The sequence below is a fragment of the Eptesicus fuscus genome, chromosome 13 (assembly GCF_027574615.1).
Source record: "Eptesicus fuscus isolate TK198812 chromosome 13, DD_ASM_mEF_20220401, whole genome shotgun sequence".
Classification (NCBI taxonomy): Eukaryota; Metazoa; Chordata; class Mammalia; order Chiroptera; family Vespertilionidae; genus Eptesicus; species Eptesicus fuscus.
In genome coordinates, this window is record NC_072485.1 from 6,896,832 (window position 1) to 6,915,367 (window position 18,536).

An 18,536-nucleotide genomic window follows, 5' to 3' on the forward strand; every position below is an offset into this window, starting at 1 on the left:
TGACTGTTTCCGGGTTGCTGGGTGACCTTGAACCTTCAGGAGCGAGATGGCGAGTGTGTGGAGGCTGAGTGCCCTCTGCGGTGCCCGAGGAGGCCGAGGTGAGGGTCCGGGCGGCTGCGGGCTCCTAGCGCGGCTTCCCGCTGGGCAGGGGTGCGGGAGGGCTCCTCTGCGGGGTGGCCTGGCCCCTGGAGCGGGGAGGTCCCCCTCCTCCGCGTGGGCCCCTCTGGCTCCTGTCGAAACCACAGCCACGACCACCGCGCCTGCGGGCCCCGATATTCCCGGAGCGCGTCTCTCGCCTGCCCTGGGCCGACGTGGTGAGGGGTAAATCGGAAAGGACTGCCTCCGGGAGTCACAGCCCTGCCGAGGCCATTCACAGGAGCCCGCTCCCCTCCCCATCCGCTGTCCTCACCGCGCTCCCACCCGGACTCGGAAAAGAGGATCTAAACCCCAGTGCCTGGTCTTGCCCCTCGAGGGGGGGGTACGGGAGCAGTGCGATGATCATTGAACTGGGCGTTGGTGTTGTACCAGGCACTGTAGTAAGCTTGGGACTCAGATGTGAATAAAACATAGTTCTTGCCTTCAAAGCCTTTTCCTTTTTATAGGGAAAACACATATAAGCCTAATTTAACACCAAACAACTGTGGTGCAGTACATACATTGTTAGACCAGTCCAGAGGGAGAATGTATCTAGCGCTCGGTTTGGAAGGAGTACTTTGTCTCCGCGAAGGAGGTGTGCCTGATCCGCAAGGCCACAGGAGTAAGGTCATCACAGTTAGGGCTCCTGGGATGAGCCAATGCCGCGATGAAGGAAGGCGGAGAAACTGGTTGTTGGGAGAGGAAACACAACAAATTGGGTGTTATTAAAGCGTGAAGCTCAATAACTTCAGGAATGAGCGCTGGATCTGGAAAGGGGAACTGGAATCAAACCATACAAGAACTTGTCCCGATAAGGAAGGAGTATGCATTTTACCTGGTGTGCAGGGGACCCACTGAAACATTTGACATAGATTTGCAGTTTAGATGGACCACTTTGGTAGCAGGGTGGTAGCTGGCCATCAGGGGAGATGGCCAGGCGAAGACACAAGTCGGAGATGAGGTAGGGCGCTGGGGTAGCAGTACAGGCAAGGATGATGTGCTGACCTTGAAGAGAAGTCCAGAAGATGTTGTCTCAAGAGATGTTTGGGTACATCAGTGCAATTTGGCAATTGACTGAATTTAGGGAGAAAAATCCTACAGGACTTCCAGGTTTCTGGGTTAGGCTGGGGTGTCCTTAAAGTGGGGAACATACAAATGGTAGACAATGTTGGATGAGAAAGTGAGTTGAAGGATGATTTTAGATTTCGGCATGGTGCGTATGAGGACCATGTAGGGTATGTCAGGGGAGAGGCCCAGCAGGCACTTAAGCTTCTGAACCTGGAGAGAGATCAGGGCTGGAGATACAGAATTTGGGTGTCATCAACTCAGTAGAAGCTGAGCAGACAGAATGGCCAGGGGTGGGCAGAGGAAGGGAGGAGAGCAATGGGCAGATGATGCAATCCTGGGAAAACATTTAAGAGTGAATGTAGGAGGTCTGGCCGGTGTGGCTCAGTGATTCAGTGTAGACTCAGGAACTAAGAGGTCGCTGGTTCAATTTCCAGTCAAGGCACAGGCCTGGGTTGCGGGCTCAATCCCCAGTAGGGGGTGTGCAGGAGGCAGCTGATCGATGATGTTCCTCTCTCATCGATGTTTCTATCCCTCTCCATCTCTCTCTAAAAATCAATGAACATATTTTAAAAAAAAGAGTGATTGCAGGAAGAGACTGATAGAGGATGATCAGAGAATTAGAAGAGAGTTCTGCCGGAAAAGAAGGGAGGAAAGAGCATAATGCCAGGTGGTGACGAAAGGCCCAATAAGATAAAGACTGAACAGTACCTGTTGGATATGGCTACTTGAGACCGTTGGCAACTTACTAAAGCAGCTTTGGTGGGGATAACAATAAGTTTCTGAGTTAAAGAATGATAGGGAAGTTGAGATGATTTATTTTGTTTTTAATTTTACTTTATTGATTTTAGAGGAAGAGAAACATCAATGTGAGAGAGAAACACCATTCGGTTGCCTCCTGTACGTGACCCCACCAAGGATCAAACCTGAAACCTGGGTATGTGCCCTGACCGGGAACCAAACCTGCCTCTTTTTGGTGTATGGGATGGTGCTTCAACCCACTGAGCCACACCAGCCAGGATGATTTAAATAACACTTTAAAGAAGCTTGGTTGGAAGGAGGAGAAAGAGAACAGGGGAAGAGTACATGGGCATTGTAGGAATTAGTATCAAGGGAAGTGTATTACATCAGTGGAGGGAAAATGGCCAATTGGAAGGAGAGGTTAAAGATACAGGAGAGAAATGACCTTTCATTGAGTGCTTATAAGTTCCTGGAATTACACTGAACACTTTGCATATGTTATTTAATTTTCAACAGTATTATAAAGTAAGTGCTATTATTTCCATTCTACAATTGAGGACATTGAGGTTAGGGGATCCTGTTTTACTTAATTGCTGATCGTCTAACAGCTTGTAAGTAGTGGAGTTGGGTTAACTAAGGACTGTCTGTTTTTTAACCAAGACACAGGATCCCAAACGGGACAGAAAGGATGGGTTCAGGAGTACAAGTGGAGAAATTGATCTTGAAAAGGAGGACCCTAATAAATGAACTTGCCAAACTAGACTGAATTCCTTGAGAACAAAGACTGTATCTTTTGTCTCTTACTCCACTGCCAAGCGGATGAGTAAATGGAAGGAGAAAACTACAATTTACTTTTAAAAATTAGTGAAAGTGAAGCCTTTTTACGTAAGGGGTTTGTTGAGTTTTCAGTGTTCCAGTGGTTACTTAGTCTGGCCTTACAGCAACCCAGTGAAATAGATGTTATATTTTTATTTGTATTGATTTCAGAGAAGAAGGTAGAGGGAGAGAGAGATAGAAATATCATTGATGAGAGAGAATCATTGATCGGCTGCATGCGCCTCACTGGAGATCAAGCCCATACCTGGGTATGTGCCCTGACCAGGAATTGAAACGTGAACTCTTGGTTCATAGGTCGATACTCAACCACTGAGCCAAGCTGGCCGGGCAAAATAGATGCTATCTTTAATTTACAGATGAGATGTTATCCTCTGTTTGGGTGGAAGTAGCTTACCTATGGCCATTTAGAAAATCTGTCAATCCTGTTACAAGAGAGGTGCTTATGATCCTCCTAATGTCTCTTTCCTTAGCTCTCTTCCTCCGAACCCCAGTGGTCAGACCTGCTCAACTCTCGGCATTTCTCCAGGACCAACCTACCCCAGGATGGTGTGGAATACAGCACATTCACCTGTCACCCAGCCGCCATTGTATGTTTTCTCCATTGCTGCTACTTTCAAATGGGCTCTGGCCATCTTCTTCTGAGCTAGTTATCATGTCTTTGGGGGGACTTGTCTATGGGGGGGACTTTTGTGTCCAGCTCTGTCAAGTGAAGACTAGCCTACACCTCTGGGCAGACCACACCAACATGGTTGAATGATGCCATTTACACTCAGAGAATCTTCTGGTATAAGTCTTTTTTAAAATTTTTTATTTTTTAAACAAGAAAATAGCTTTAAGAAGAGTCTGTTCAGTAGTTTAGTTACTCTTATTTAAAATAGTTTATGGAGAGGAGCCAAATATGAATAACTTAAAGTAGTGGACAATTTTTAAAAAGTTATGCATATTTATGGTTATAATTAACTTGTTTGTTTTTATATAGGTTGATATTAAAATCATGGCATTTCTTGGATGAATACTGTTTTTAGATATTATTAAAGTTAGTCCTGGAAAGCCTGTATAGGTGAATATGAGTTGACTGTAATTCCATTTTTGAAGTCTGGAAAGATCAAATAAAGACTTCTCTTAACTCTTAGATCAACCACTTAGATATAGTTGCATCTGAGTTATGAGGAATTATACAAGTGTAATCTTTTGCTTTTTAGACTAATTTTATCTTTGAAAAGTTTTTGTTTCTGCATTTCTTTGCTTAGTTTAGTTAGATTTAGCAGAGTAGTTTTAACTTGGGATGCATGGGACTGAAAACCCCTGAAGTTGAATACATAGTTTTAATGTATGTGTTCATGTGCATTTTTCTGGAAAGTCGCTCCATCCTTTTATTAGATTCCCAAAAGGGTCTGTAACAAAAAAAAGAGGCTCTCAAAGAAATGTTTATAGTCCATTTGTTTTTTCACTTGCTTATTGTTCCATTTCTGTTCATGAGCAATGGGACAGAATAAGGACCATGGTCCTAAAAGTTGACATCAGAACTTTGCTTCTCTGAGTTGGCTGTTTTCACTTTTAAAAAAAGTAATGTTTTAAAGGAATTTCTCAGGTGTCCCTAACTTGTATTCATTAGGTATCTGTCCATTATACTGAAGTCCAAGGTTGGTAATTCTACAAATATATTTTGTCCGTTTCTTGCCTATAAGTAAAGTGGATCTGTCTTCTAATCAACATGTGTAGGTGTTGAGACAACCTGTACTAAAAAAAGGGGCGGGGGGAAGCATCTCTTTCAATTACCTCCTTTATCTTACCCTCTTTATGCTCAGAGGTAAGTCTTACACGCATATAGTTTGCTCTGTCAGTTTGTTATTTTGTGGCAGATACTGAATGTGAGAGATAGGTTTACCCCTTCAACTCTTATGAATCTGGTCCCTCCTTTCTATAGCTGGTTCCAAGGCTGCGTCTCTCCACTGGACTGGTGAGAGGGTTGTCAGTGTTTTGCTCCTGGGCCTACTTCCAGCTGCGTATTTGAATCCTTCTTCTGCGATGGACTACTCCCTGGCTGCGGTCCTCTCTCTCCATAGTCACTGGCAAGTACAGCAGTGCTTTCAGTATTACGTTGTTAGTTCAGTTTGTTTGCTGTAAGCTTGTTTCATTATTGTATATAAGGGAGAAATTGATTGAGATACTCAAGACCTGTAGAAAACATAATATAAGGTGTTTTTATGCCCAGATTTATCTATCCACATGCTCATTCGATGTCTTCACTCCCATATCTAATAGACTTTTAAAAAATATATATTTTTATTTATATTAGAGAAAAAGGGAGAGGGAGATAGAAACATCAAAGATGAGAGAGAATCACCGATCGGCTGCCTCCACACTGGGGATCGAGCTCACAACCCAGGCATGTGCCCCAACTGGGAATTGAACTGTAACCTCCTGGTTCATTGGTCGACGCTCAACCACTGAGCCATGTCGGCCGGGATCTAATAGACGTATTTAATGTAGCCTGCTATAGAACTGAGTTGCTGATGTCTCCCAGATCACTTCCTCTAGCACTCTTGCCCATCTCTTTTCTGTTTGTTCAAGCCCCAAACTTGGTCATTGTCTTCTATTCCAGTAGTAGTCTCTTAACTGGTCCTCCTTCTGTCTATTCCCAACACAGCTGCCCCCTGATTCTGTTAAAATATTAAGTCAGGTCAAGACATTCCCTTCTCAAAACCCTTTGTTGTCTCCTAATCACACTCAAACTAAAAGAATTCTTACAGTGGTCTAGACTCTGTGATTTGGCCTGTTTCTCCCTTATCCCCAGCTACTATTCTCACTGGCTTTCTTGGTAATTCTCGACATGCAGGGACACTCCTGGCTTCAAGGCTTTACTCTTACTATTCCTTCTGCCTGAAACTCTTTCTAGTTACGTACTTGGATTATCCCTCATTTCCTTCATGTCTTACATGTCACCTTCTTATTGAAGTCTTCCCAACTTTTACTCAAAATTGCAGTGCCCTTCCCAACATTCCTTATCCCTTTCTCGTTTTATTTTTCTCGGTAGCACTTATTAAATTCTACTATAACATATTATTTTATGTTTTCCTAGTCTCCCCCCAACTAGAATAAAATCACAAGAATAAAGTCTCTGGCTTAATGAATAATTAATTACAAGGGTAATACCACCCAGGTCAAGAAGTAGGACTTCGCCATCTACTCCAGAAGCCTCTTCCTTGTGTTCTGTCACCTCATAGCTGTTCAGTATCCCTCATCAGGAACCTGATTTTTACAGTAATCACTTCCTTATCTTTCATCATAATTTTATCACCAAAATATATACCCTTTATACTCTATTTCAGTCTTGCTCTTTTTATTTATTTTATTTTATTTTTTAAATTTCTTTATTGATTAAGGTGTCACATATTTGTCCTCATCCCCCCATTCCCATCCCACACCCCTCCCCACGGATGCCCCAACCCCCTGTTGAACTTAACCATTGGATAGGCTCATATGCATGCACACAAGTCCTTTGGTTAATCTCTCCCCCCTCCCCCCACCCTCCCCTATCCTCCCTCTGAGGCCCGATAGTCCGATCGATGCCTCCTTGTTTCTGGTTCTGTTCTTGTTCATCAGTCTATGTTGTTCATCATTTCCCCTAGATGAGCGAGATCATGTGTCACTAGAGATATACTTATAAGAACTGAATGTGAGACGAGCAATAATAGTTATGCTGACAGGCAAATGAATCAGTCTGTAGTGAGTTTCTTTCTGGACCAACAGTTCTTTTGAGACCCAATTTCAATGTCCACCAGTTCCTTATGTGTACATGTCAGCACTGACCCCTCAGCTCTGGATGGTGGACAAGTCTTGCTCTTTTTAAAAAAAGAAATATGATACAGATTTTTGATAATTTTTGTTTGCTATTGTAGTTTTAGTGCCTAAGCAGTACTTGACACACAGCACCAAGAAAACATTTGTTCAATGAATGCATTTCTCGTTTTTCTGTATTTTGTCCAGTGTAGTTTATTAGACTTTCTTAACCCATTTACGCCATAAGCATCTGCAGATGCAAGCGGTGGACCTTTCCCACACGCCACACGCATCTATAAAAACAAAAATGTTTTCCCTAAGTGGCTGCCCTGACCAACTTTAAAATCATTTTCGTTAGAATTTTCAGTTGAAGATATTCAAGAATACCTGAACTGTAACATATTTATTTTTTAATATTCGTTGCAAAATAATTTTTTAAAAAAATATATTTTTATTGATTTCAGAGAGGAAGGGAGAGGGAGAGAGAGAGAAACATCAATGATGAGAATCATTGATTGGCGGCCTCTTGCACGCCCCCTACTGGGGATCGAGCCCACAGCCTGGGCATGTGCCCTTGACTGGAATCGAACCGGGGACCCTTTAGTTCGCAGGCCAATTCTCTATTCACTGAGCCAAACCAGCTAGGGTGCAAAATAATTTTTTAAATTAAATTTAAAATGTCATGGTGTGTGGGGATGGTTTCCGTTTTGGATGCTTGGCAGTTAACTGATTAATTAATCACCCTCTATAAAGTTTGTAGGTAACAATTGGATTCCCTGAGTTCATTTTATTCTTATAGTTTTGTAAGGATAGTATATCATGGGAAGGTTTGGTAGAACTGAATGGACTTGGGGGAGTATTTTAATCAACTTTGTTATTTTACACATGTACCCCAGGGAAGTTAAGTGACTTATCAAATGGTTTTCTAGCTAGGGTTAAGGGGATTTTGCCTACCTAGTTTTCTGGGGATGGTTAGGAAGAATTACCCTTTAACCACATGGACCTTTCAAAATAAAGGATTCTAGTTGCTATGAAATATTAGAGTGCAAGTACAGTAATATTTTTCTAATGTGTTTCTTTGAAAGAGATGCATCTAAAATAATGAAAAATCAGAATAAGATGATTTTAAAGTAAAGCATTAAAAAAAATTACAATTGATGCCAAAACCGGTTTGGCTCAGTGGATAGAGCGTCGGCCTGCAGACTGAAAGGTCCCGGGTTCGATTCCGGTCAAGGGCATGTACCTTGGTTGCGGGCACATCCCCAGTAGGGGGTGTGCAAAAGGCAGCTGATCGGTGTTTCTCTCTCATCGATGTTTCTAACTCTCTATCCCTCTCTCTTCTTCTCTGTAAAAAATCAATAAAATATATTTAAAAAAAAAATTACAATTGACATTTACCTTACTAATTCTCCCTTTTCACACACACAAGACTAGAAAGAACCTTCTATCATTATGTACTAGATCTTTAGCATCCAATCTCGTTTAACCCACATTAATTGGGCTTTTATCCCAACTATTTAACAGAATCATCTTTTTAAATATAATATATTTTTATTGACTTCAGAGAGGCAGGGAGAGAGAGAGAGGGATAGAAACATCAATGATGAGAGAGAATCATTGATCGGCTGCCTCCTGCATGCCCCACACTGAAGATTAAGCCCACATCTCTGGCTTGTGCCCTGACTGGGAATCGAACTGTGTGACCTGGTTTGTCACTCAACCACTGAACCATATGGGCTGGGCTAACTGAAGTCATTCTTACCAAAGTCACCAAAGACCTTCATCTTTTCAAATCTGGTTGTTTGTTCCCTATTCACTTACTTGAACTCTTAGCGGCATTCAACTTATTTGAATATTCCCTCCTTGAATAATTTTTCTTTGGCTTCCTAGATGCCATATCTGTTTAATTCCACCTCACCAGCTGTACCTTCTCAGTATCCTCTGCCAGCTCCTTCTCCTCTTGGTTGACCTCTGAATACTAATGATCTAAACTCCAAGCTCAGTCTCGGCCTTCTTAATTTCTCTACACACTTTTCCAAGGTTAACTCAGACTTATATTATGCTAGACGCCCGGTGCACAAAATTCGTGCACAGTTAGGGTCCCTAGGTCTGGCCTGTGATCAGGGCTGAATCAGGGCCTTCCAGCTGCTGGCTGAGGCCTCCCTTCCCCTGCTGCCAGCTGGGGCCTTCCTTCATTGTGCCCCTGGTGGTCAGCACATGTCATAGTGAGGGATCAAACTCCTGGTGTCCTGGTTGAACTCCCGAGGGGACAGTTTGTGTATTAGGCATATATATATATGTATATATAGTTTTTTAAAATTTTTTCCCTGAACTGCAGACTTTTATTTCCAGTTGCTAACTGATCCAGCCGCTTGGATGTTTGTTATCCTAAATTTAACTTGGCCAAAATCACTTTTTTTCCTCAACATCTGCTTGATTTTCCCTCAAAAGCTCTCCTGTTCTTGCCAATTTAATTAAATCTAGTTGCTCAAGCCAAAAATCTTAGGAGACATTCTAGATACTTCCTTTCATCTTATCCTACATCTAGTCCATCAGCTCTTTCTGTTAACTCTGTCCTTTAAACATAGCCTGAATAGTCTCTTCACACCATCTCCCCGGTCACCAGCCTAGGTTAAGCCAAGAGTCTTGCCTAGAATACTTCCACTGCCTCCTAACTAGTTTTCTGTTTCTGTTCTTGCCCTCCTTTTCCTGCCTGCACTGTCCATTTGCCACACCATAGCCAGAGTGACCTTTTTAAAAAGTAAAATTACATTTATCCAACGAAGATAGATAGGTGGCCAATAGCACATGAAAAAATGCTCAATATCATTTGTTATTAGAGAAATGGAAATCAGAACCACAATGAGATGCCACTTCACATCTACTGGGATGGCTGTAATAAAGAAGATGGACAGTAACAAGTGTTTCAAGGATGTCAAAAACTTGGTGTCCTCATATAGCTCTGCTGGAAATGTAAAATGTGGCAGCCAGTTTGGAAAACAGTTTGGAAGTTCCAACAAAAAAGCTATATACCATATGATTCAAAGATTCCACTTTTAGGTGTATATCCCCCCCACCAAATTGAAAACATGAGTGTATACCAAAACATACAGTAATGTTCATAGCAATGTTATTTATAGCCAAAAAGTGAAACAATCCAAATGTCTATCAGCTGATGAATAGCTGAACAAAATGTGATATATATGACTATAGGCACACCTTGGAGATAGTGTGGGGTTCAGTTCCAGACCACTGCAATAAAACAAGTATTGCAATAAAGTGAGTCACAGGAGTTCTTTGCTTCCCCAGTGCATATAAAAGTTATTTACACTGTATATACTATAGTCTATTAAGTGTGCAATAGCATTATATCTTTTTTTTTTTTGTCTTAACAAAAGTATAGTGCTAGCTGTTTTGGCGCAGTGCATAGAGTGTTGGCCTGTGGACCAAAGGGTCCCAGGTTCGATTCCAGTCAAGGGCATGAACCTCAGTTGCAGGCTCCTCCATGGCCTGGGCCCTGGTCGGGGCATGTGCGGGAGCCAACCAGTCCATGTGTTTCTCTCACATCAATGTTTCTCTCTGTCTTTCCCCTCTCCCACTCTCTCTAAAAATTAATGGAAAAATATATCTTTGGGTGATGAAAACATAATAATAAAAAACAAAAAAATTTAAAAAGTACATACCTTAATTTAAAAATAGTTTTTTGCTAGAAAATTCTAACCATCATCTGAGCCTTCAGCAAGTCATTTTTTTTTTTTTTTTCTGGTGAAGGGTCTTTCCCAAGTAACATAAAACAATCACTATAACAAATATAATAATAATGGAAATGTTTAAAATATTTTGAGAATTATCAAAATGTGACAGAGATGCCTGGCCAGCATGGCTCAGTGGTTGAGCATTGACGTATGATGCAGGAGGTCATGGTTTGATTCCCAATCAGGGCACATGCCTGGGTTGTGGGCTTGATCCCCAGTAGGGGGTGTGCAGGAGGCAGCTGATCAATGATTTTCTCTCTCTCTCACCCTTATTCTCTGAAATCAATAAAAATATATTTTTAGACGGGTTATTTTGTGTTGAATAAACTTGTGGTCAAAAAAAAAAAAATAAATAAATAAATATGTGTGTGTGTATATATATATATATATATATATATATATATTTTTTTTTTTTTTAAATGTGACAGAGAGTTGAAGTGAGCAAATGCTCTTGGAAAAATGACACCAATATACATGCTCGATGCAGGGTTGCCACAGACCGCAATATCTGCAAAATGTAGTAATGTGCAATAAAATGAGGTATGCCTGTGTTATTTGGCCAAAGAATGGAAGCCCTGATACAAGCCACAACATGGATGAACCTTGAAAACGTTATGCTAAGTGAAAGAAACTGGACACAAAATGCCACATGTTGTATGATTGCATTTATATAAAATGTCCAGAATAGGCAAATCCATTGAGATAGAAAACAAATTAGTGGTTGGGTAATAGACTGTTAAGTACAGGTTTGTTTGTTTTTTAAATATATTTTTATTGATTTCAGAGAGGAAGGGAGAGGGAGAGAGAGAAACATCAATGATGAGAATCATTGATTAGTTGCCTCCTGCTCATCCTCTACTGGGGATCGAGCCCACAACCCGGGGCATGTGCCCTTGACTGGAATCGAACCTAGGACCCTTTAGTCTGCAGGCTGACGCTCTATCCACTGAGCCAAACCAGCTAGGGCTAGGGTTTCTTTTTTTTTTTAATTAATGTATTTTATTGATTTTTTTACAGAGAGGAAGGGAGAGGGATAGAGAGTTAGAAACATTGATGAGAGAGAAACATTGATCAGCTGCCTCCTGCACACCTCCTACTGGGGATGTGCCTGCAACCAAGGTACATGCTCTTGACCGGAATTGAACCTGCGACCCTTCGTCCCCAGGCTGACACTCTATCCACTGAGCCAAATCAGTCAGGACCCAGGGTTTCTTTTTGGGGTGATGAAAATGTGCTAGAGTTACAGAATTTGTGAGCATACTAAAACTCACTGAGTTGTACACTTAAAGGATAATTTTATGGTAAGTGAATTTCTACACTAATAAAAGAGAAAGATGCAAATTGATTGTACCTTCATGACACCCACCAGCCAATCAGGCGTTAGTATACAAATTAACACAACACGGGTTAATTTGCATACACAGGCGCAGGCTGGGGGCGGGACTCTTGCGCCATGGCAACGATGCAGGCATTCCGCACTGCCCCAGCCGCTCCAGGCCTCTGGGCAGCGTGGGAAGGCGGAAAGGCAGCTCCGGGCCGGAGCAAAGGCAGTGCCGGCAGCCAGGGGAAGGAAGCCCATTCTTGCATGAATCTTCATGCATCGGGCCTCTTGTATATCAATAAAGTTGTTAAGTAAAAAAGTAAGATTAGGAGAACCAAGATTGTGGCATAGGTAAATGCCTGTACCACCACCTCCCACAACCACATCAAAATTACAACTAAAATACAGAACAACCATCTTTCAGCTGCCTGAAAGCTTGCTGAATGGAAGTCCTATAACTAGAGAAATAAAGAAGAAAGCACATTAGGACCAGTAGGAGTGGTGGAGGCGCAGAATGGGCTGATCCGATATCCACATATGGCTTTTTTTTTAATTTAATATATTTTATTGATTTTTTACAGAGAGGAAGAGAGAGGGATAGAAAGCTAGAAACATCGATGAGAGAGAAACATTGATCAGCTGCCTCCTGCACACCCCCTACTGGGGATGTGCCCGCAACCAAGGTACATGCCCTTGACCGGAATTGAACCTGGGACCTTTCAGTCTGCAGGCCGACGCTCTATCCACTGAGCCAAACCGGTTTTGACATATGGCTTTTTTTTTTTAATTGGGAGGGATATCTTTAAGGTTTCCCAGGAGAAGCAGTGGGGCCCAGACCCCCAGTCCAGGGTTCCAGATCTGGGAAGAGAAGTCCTGTAACTTTGGGCTGTAAAAACCAGCCGGGATTGTGGCTAAGTGACACAGATGGTGCTGGAGAACCAGTTCCTCTTAAAGAACCAGCACATGAACTTACATGGACTCTCTCCCTCTGAGCTGCAGCTCTGGGGCAACAGCTTGAGGGATAGAGGGACATATAGGGAGGAACTGGATTGTCTGGCGTTGGAGCAAGAACTCAGGGACAGCTTTCTCCCAGATGGGTGCTCTCAGGGGTCATTGTTCCTATGCTGAGACTTTCCCTGTTGCGGAGCTGATTGGCAGGCATATCTGAGTTTCCAACAGCCTGGCTCTCACTGTTTTCTCAGCCTTGGTGATTCTCTGAGACCCCGTTCCATCCAATTTGCAGCCCCACCCAAGCTTTTTGCAGTGGCTTTTCCATATGAATGGCCTGTCCTGGCTCAGGCTTCAGACTTTGCTAAAATCTCTCAAACAAGCTGCAGTTGGTGTCAGCATGTCCCACACCTATCAATAAAAAGACCAATACCTGGCACTAGCACCAGCCTGCCTTGCTTCATGGCGGGGCCTTGCCTGGGCACCTCCAAGCTCAATACAAATAGCTTCGGCTGGGTGACCCTAGAAGTGGCTGATTTTGTACCTACTTGAGGGCCCTAGAGCCAGCACACCTGGTGGGTAGCTTCAGACCATACCAGATTACAATTCTACACATCCACAAGTGACACACTCAAGTGGCAGACTGAGTGAGCACCAAAGCCCCACTGAAGCAAGTCCTTGCTCCATAGAGGTGTATCCTGCAAAGCAGCTCTCTCACTGGAGTTGCAGTTGGTCCTCACAGCCAGTTGGCCTAAAGGTCAAATCCTCCCAGAGATACCAACAACAATCAAGGCTTAACTATAAGATTGTACACACAGCCCACACAGGTTGCACCTAGAGTGCCTAGCTCAAGTGAATGGGGAGGCTTAACCACTGGGCCCTGTAGGACACCTGCTATAGAAGGCCACTCTACCAAGTCCAGGAGACAAAGCAGCTCTACCTAATACATAGAAAAAACACTGGGAAGCAACCAAAATGCGGGGACAAACACGACACAAATGAAAGAAATGTAAGCAAGCAAACTACTAGATACAGAATTCAAAACCATGGGTATAAGATTATTCAAGGGTCTTCATGAGAGCATCAAGGAATTCTGTGGGACTTTCAAGGATCTTAGTGAGAATGTCAAAGACATGGAAAAGCACCAGTTAGAAATTAAGCATACACTGACTGAAATAAAGAATACAGGGATTCAACAGTAGAGTAGAAGATTCCGAGAATCAAATCAATTATTTGGAGAATGCTACAAGCAAAAAAAAAAGAAGAAGAAGATAGTGTAAGGAGCCTCTGGGACAACTTCAAGCATACCAGCATTCACATTATGGGGTGCCAGAAGGATAAGAGAGAGAGCAAGGTATTGAAAACCTATTTGAAGAAATAGTGACAGAAATCTTTCCCTACCTGGTGAAAGAAATAGACTTACAAGTCCAGGAAGTGCAGAGTCCCAAGCAAGAGGAACCCAAAGAGGACCACACCAAGGCACATCATAATTAAAATGCCAAGGGTTAAAGACAGAGATACTCTTTTTTTTTTTTAAGATTTAAATATATATATATGTGTATGTGTGTGTGTGTGTATATATATTTTTTTTTAATTGATTTTTTACAGAGAGGAAGGGAGAAGGATAGAGGGCCAGAAACATTGATGAGAGAGAAACACCAATCAGCTGCCTCCTGCATACCCCACACTGGGGATTGAGCTGGCAACCAAGGTACATGCTCTTGACCAGAATTGAACCGGGGACCCCTCAGTCCGCAGGCCGACACTCTATCCACTGAGCCAAAACCAGTCAGGGCCAGAGAGACTCTTAAAAGCAGAAAGAGAAAAACAGCTAGTTACCTACAAGGGAGCGCCCATACAATTGTCAGCTGATTTCTTAACAGAAACTTTGCGGGTCAGAGGGAGTGGCAAGAAATATTCAAAGTAATGAATAGCAAGGACCTACAACCAAGATTACCGAGCAAAGCTCTCATTTAGAATTGAGGGTCAGATAAAGAGTTTCACAGACAAAGCTAAAGGAGTTCATCACCACCAAACCAGTATTAGATGAAATGTTGAAGGTATTCTTTAAGAAGAGGAAGAAGAAGAAAAAGATAAAAAAAATATGAACAATTAAGTGGTAATAAATACATATCTATCAACAATTGAATCTAAAAATAAAATAAATGAACAAGAAATCTAATGAACAAAATAAACTGGAGAATAAAATAGAAGGCATGGAAACTGGAACAGACTGGCGAATCTCAGAGGGAAGAGGGAGGGGAGCAGGAAGAGATTAACCAAGGTCTTACCTATGGACACAGATAGGGTGGTAAAAGCATGGGGTGGGGTGGGGTGGGAACTGGGTGGAGAGGGGCAGTGGGGGGAAAAGGAGGGTATCTGTAATACTCTCAACATTAACCTTTTGCACTCGGATGTCGAGTGTGACTCGACATGGTTAGCATTAGAATAAAGGAATCGAGAAAAAAGCAAGCGAGTGCAAAGAGTTCAAGATTAAAAAAATGAAGTAAAATTAGGTCACTCCCCACTTAAAGCACATCTGTGGTTTCTCATATTTCAAATAAAATTCAAACTTTTTCATGACCTTCAAGGCCCCATGTGATCTGTCTTCACCTTCTGATCTCCCCGATTTCCAGCCACACTAACCTTTTTACTGTTCTTCAAAGATGCCAAGGTCATTGTCACTTCTGCTTGGATGATTCTTCTCATTCAGGTCATCCTTTCTAGAATATTACCTCATAGCACCTATGTACTCTTTCTTTCACTAGAGTGAATATTCCATATGGGCAGGGATGCTGTCTTATTGGCTGTGCTCCCAATACCTGTAACAGGTTCTGGCACATCATATCTGTTTAATACATTCTTTTTGAATTAATGAAAAACTGCAGAACATTGCTTTAATTAAAAAAAAAAAAACACCAAGATATTGTAGATAGAGTAGCAAATACTATTTCTGATATAAGTAATTCTGGAAAATAGAATCTGAAGAATAGGAAGATGTCTTTATTATATTATTAGGAAACACTTGGTTCCTTTACTTTGGTTTTTGACTTGTTGCATTTTGAACCTGATTGTCTTTTTGCAGCCAAGTTATCTGTATGGTCTTCTAGTGTCATTTGTGATTTTTCATTTGTGCTGTGATTTTTTTTTTTTTTTCCCGTAGGGGCCTTGGACAAGTTGTTACTGACTATGTTCAAAAGGATGCGTTGCAGAAAGCTGCCAAGGCAGGCCTCTTGGTACTCTCGGCTTTCACCTTTGCTGGGCTTTGTTATTTCAACTATCATGATGTGGGCATCTGCAAAGCTGTTGCCATGCTCTGGAAGCTCTGACCTTCTTGACTTAATACCTTGAAAACTGATTGTACACATCTTTGCCTCTGCTCTGTCATGCCATTCATCTCACAATAAGGAGGAAATAACAGATGAGTCCACTGGTGAGATAAGTCTCTTCTCCTAATCACCTGGCTAGTTGTAGAATTTAATCTGTGAGGAAAAGGTTTGAGAGGAATTGTATCCAAGAAATTGTGAGACAGGGTTCCACATTCTGGCGAGTGAATGAGGTTGTCCTCCAGCTTCTCAAGTCTCACAATGTAACTGAACATTATATATGAGCTTTCGCATTTTAATTTACCAAACTCTTAAAGGGAATTCAGCTTTATTACTCTCAATACCTAATCAAACTTCTATATTTGCCCTAAGAATTATGGAGAGAGGGAAAGCTATTAATTCATAAGTACAGACTGCAGAAACTTATGCAGCACTTAATATTTGAAAACTTTCCCCCTTTGTTTAGTTGATACCAGTCACTGATGGTTATATGTCTTTGGGAAACTTTAAAGTTAGGAAGTGCTATTACTATCAGGATATTTCACATTACTAATTTCTAAATCCTGGTAAAAAGAGCCTGGAGAACTTCTGAATATAGAGAAGTTCTATGCAGAGGGAAGAGGTACCCCTGTAAAGGTATCAAAATATTACATGTTCTAAACTGAGACTTAATTCCTCAAATGTGTTCATTTTACTTGTCCCAAAATAATATCCACAAATATAAAACTTTAAGTAATAAATTGTTATTTTTCCCACTGTGAGAATCTTTAATGTGAAATGTATTCTGTAAATTTTTTTTAAAAAAAATAAAATTCTATATAATAAAAATGTTTTTTGCTCTTTTATGTATTAACTGTCCCTCGTTTTATTTAATAGAACTGAGTGTCCATTGCATCTATAGCAATAAAACAGGATTGAGTCTTTAAATTTCCTTCTGGGGCTTAGTAGTTAGGTAAATCGGACACAAAGCACTGTAACACAAAAAGACTTGCATGTAATAGGCAGAAATATCTTACCTTATAATAGAAAAATATGCAAATTGACTGCACCTTTGCTACGCCCAAGCCACACCCACCAACCAATCCACGCCCACCAGCAAGCTGTGAGGTGTGGCGGAGCCCAAGGCTGGGCACCAGCGGGGAGCCTGCGCCGATCGCAGGAAACCACTGGGGGTCGGCTCCTGCGATCGGTAGCAGGGACATTGGGGTGCGCCGGAGCCCAAGGCCGGGAAAGCCGCTTTCCCGGCCTTGGGCACCAGCGGGGAGCCTGCGCCGATCGCAGGAAACCGCTGGGGGTCGGCTCCTGCGATCGGTAGCAGGGACGCTGGGTGCGGCTAAGCCCAAGGCCACCTCCCGGGGCCAAGCCCCGACCCTGAAAGAAGGCAGAAGGCGGTGGCCATAGCCAAGGCCTGGGTCCCCGGTGCCGGCAGAAAACTGGTGCAGGCAGCCAGGTGAATGAAGGTCTATTGCACGAATCTTCGTGCAAACAGGCTACTAGTACTGAGTATAAGTAGTTTGGTATGAGGAGAGTATTAGAAAGAATTAGGTCCAGATTATGGTGTTTTGTGAATGCCAGCCTTTGGAATTCAAATTATATTCTGTATGCAGTTAGCCTGGTCTGCAGGATGAGTATAAGGCATGATGGTTAGTTTCTCCTAGGGACTGGGACTTGGTTCATTTTACTTATAGAGGACCTTACTGGGCAGCTGAGGCCAACTGTTGATGGGAAGCTGGCCAGAAGGGGGCGTGTGTTCATCAATGTCCATACTGGTTAAAGATAAGCTCCCCTTAACATGGTATGGCCTTGCAGGAGATTCAGATGTGTATTAAGGGTTTAGGAAGAGGTGATTAGTTCAGTTTTGCATGGGTTAAAGGTTTCAAAAGGGAATGATGCCTGAATAGCAGTGATTTACTAAGGAGTGGTGGTGCTGGGCCAGGCCTCCCTGGCAGGGAGGAGAATTTTATTACTGACATTATTTAGAATTGCTGTTTTGTGGTGGTGATAAAAAGTAGACTGACCCTTAGTCAATTTTATTATTGTTTTAAAAGTTCTCTAGACAGTGGTCTCCTTAGTGTTGTTCATCCCCTCACAGCAGCCCCCAGTGCACCATTACTATAAAACGGAGTGATGAAGTGGAGTTTTCCCTGTAGTCCAAATGGGGGAGGCTGTCACTGGGTAATATGGGAATCCTGTAGCTATCACCAGTACCACCAGATCCTAGTTGGGATTTGGAAGGGTGTTTAATGCTAATAAACTTCATGAGATGGTGACAGGCATTAAGTGGAGACTGGCTAGGTGCTGTTTGACTCTCCTTATTGGTTTTGTAATTAGGATAGAGCTGAGCTGTTACTTTGGGAAAACTTTTTTTTTTTTTAATATATTTTATTGATTTTTTACAGAGAGGAAGAGAGAGGGATAGAGAGTTAGAAACATCCATGAGAGAGAAACATCATCAGCTGCCTCTTGCACACCCCCTACTGGGGATGTGCCCGCAACCAAGGTACATGCCCTTCACCGGAATCGAACCTGGGACCCTTGAGTCTGCAGGCCAACGCTCTATCCACTGAGCCAAACTGGTTTTGGCGGGAAAACTGTTTTTGTGAGCTGCTAGAGCAGCAGGGAAAA

The 18,536-nt window shown here is 42.3% G+C and overlaps 1 protein-coding gene across 2 annotated transcripts; it reads left to right on the forward strand.

The window, feature by feature from the left end:
• The first annotated feature begins 19 nt into the window (after positions 1–19).
• SDHD (succinate dehydrogenase complex subunit D) lies at positions 20–16,760 on the forward strand. Of its 2 annotated transcripts, XM_008150173.3 has the most exons (4): positions 20–98; positions 3,249–3,365; positions 4,706–4,850; positions 15,749–16,760. In XM_008150173.3, exons 1-4 carry the CDS (start codon positions 47–49, stop codon positions 15,912–15,914), a joined length of 480 nt encoding a protein of 159 aa, XP_008148395.1. In that variant the 5' UTR covers positions 20–46; the 3' UTR covers positions 15,915–16,760. The 2 variants fall into 2 exon arrangements, with proteins under 2 accessions (XP_008148395.1, XP_028014344.1); XM_028158543.2 differs by lacking the exon at positions 4,706–4,850.
• Positions 16,761–18,536: the final 1,776 nt, after the last annotated feature.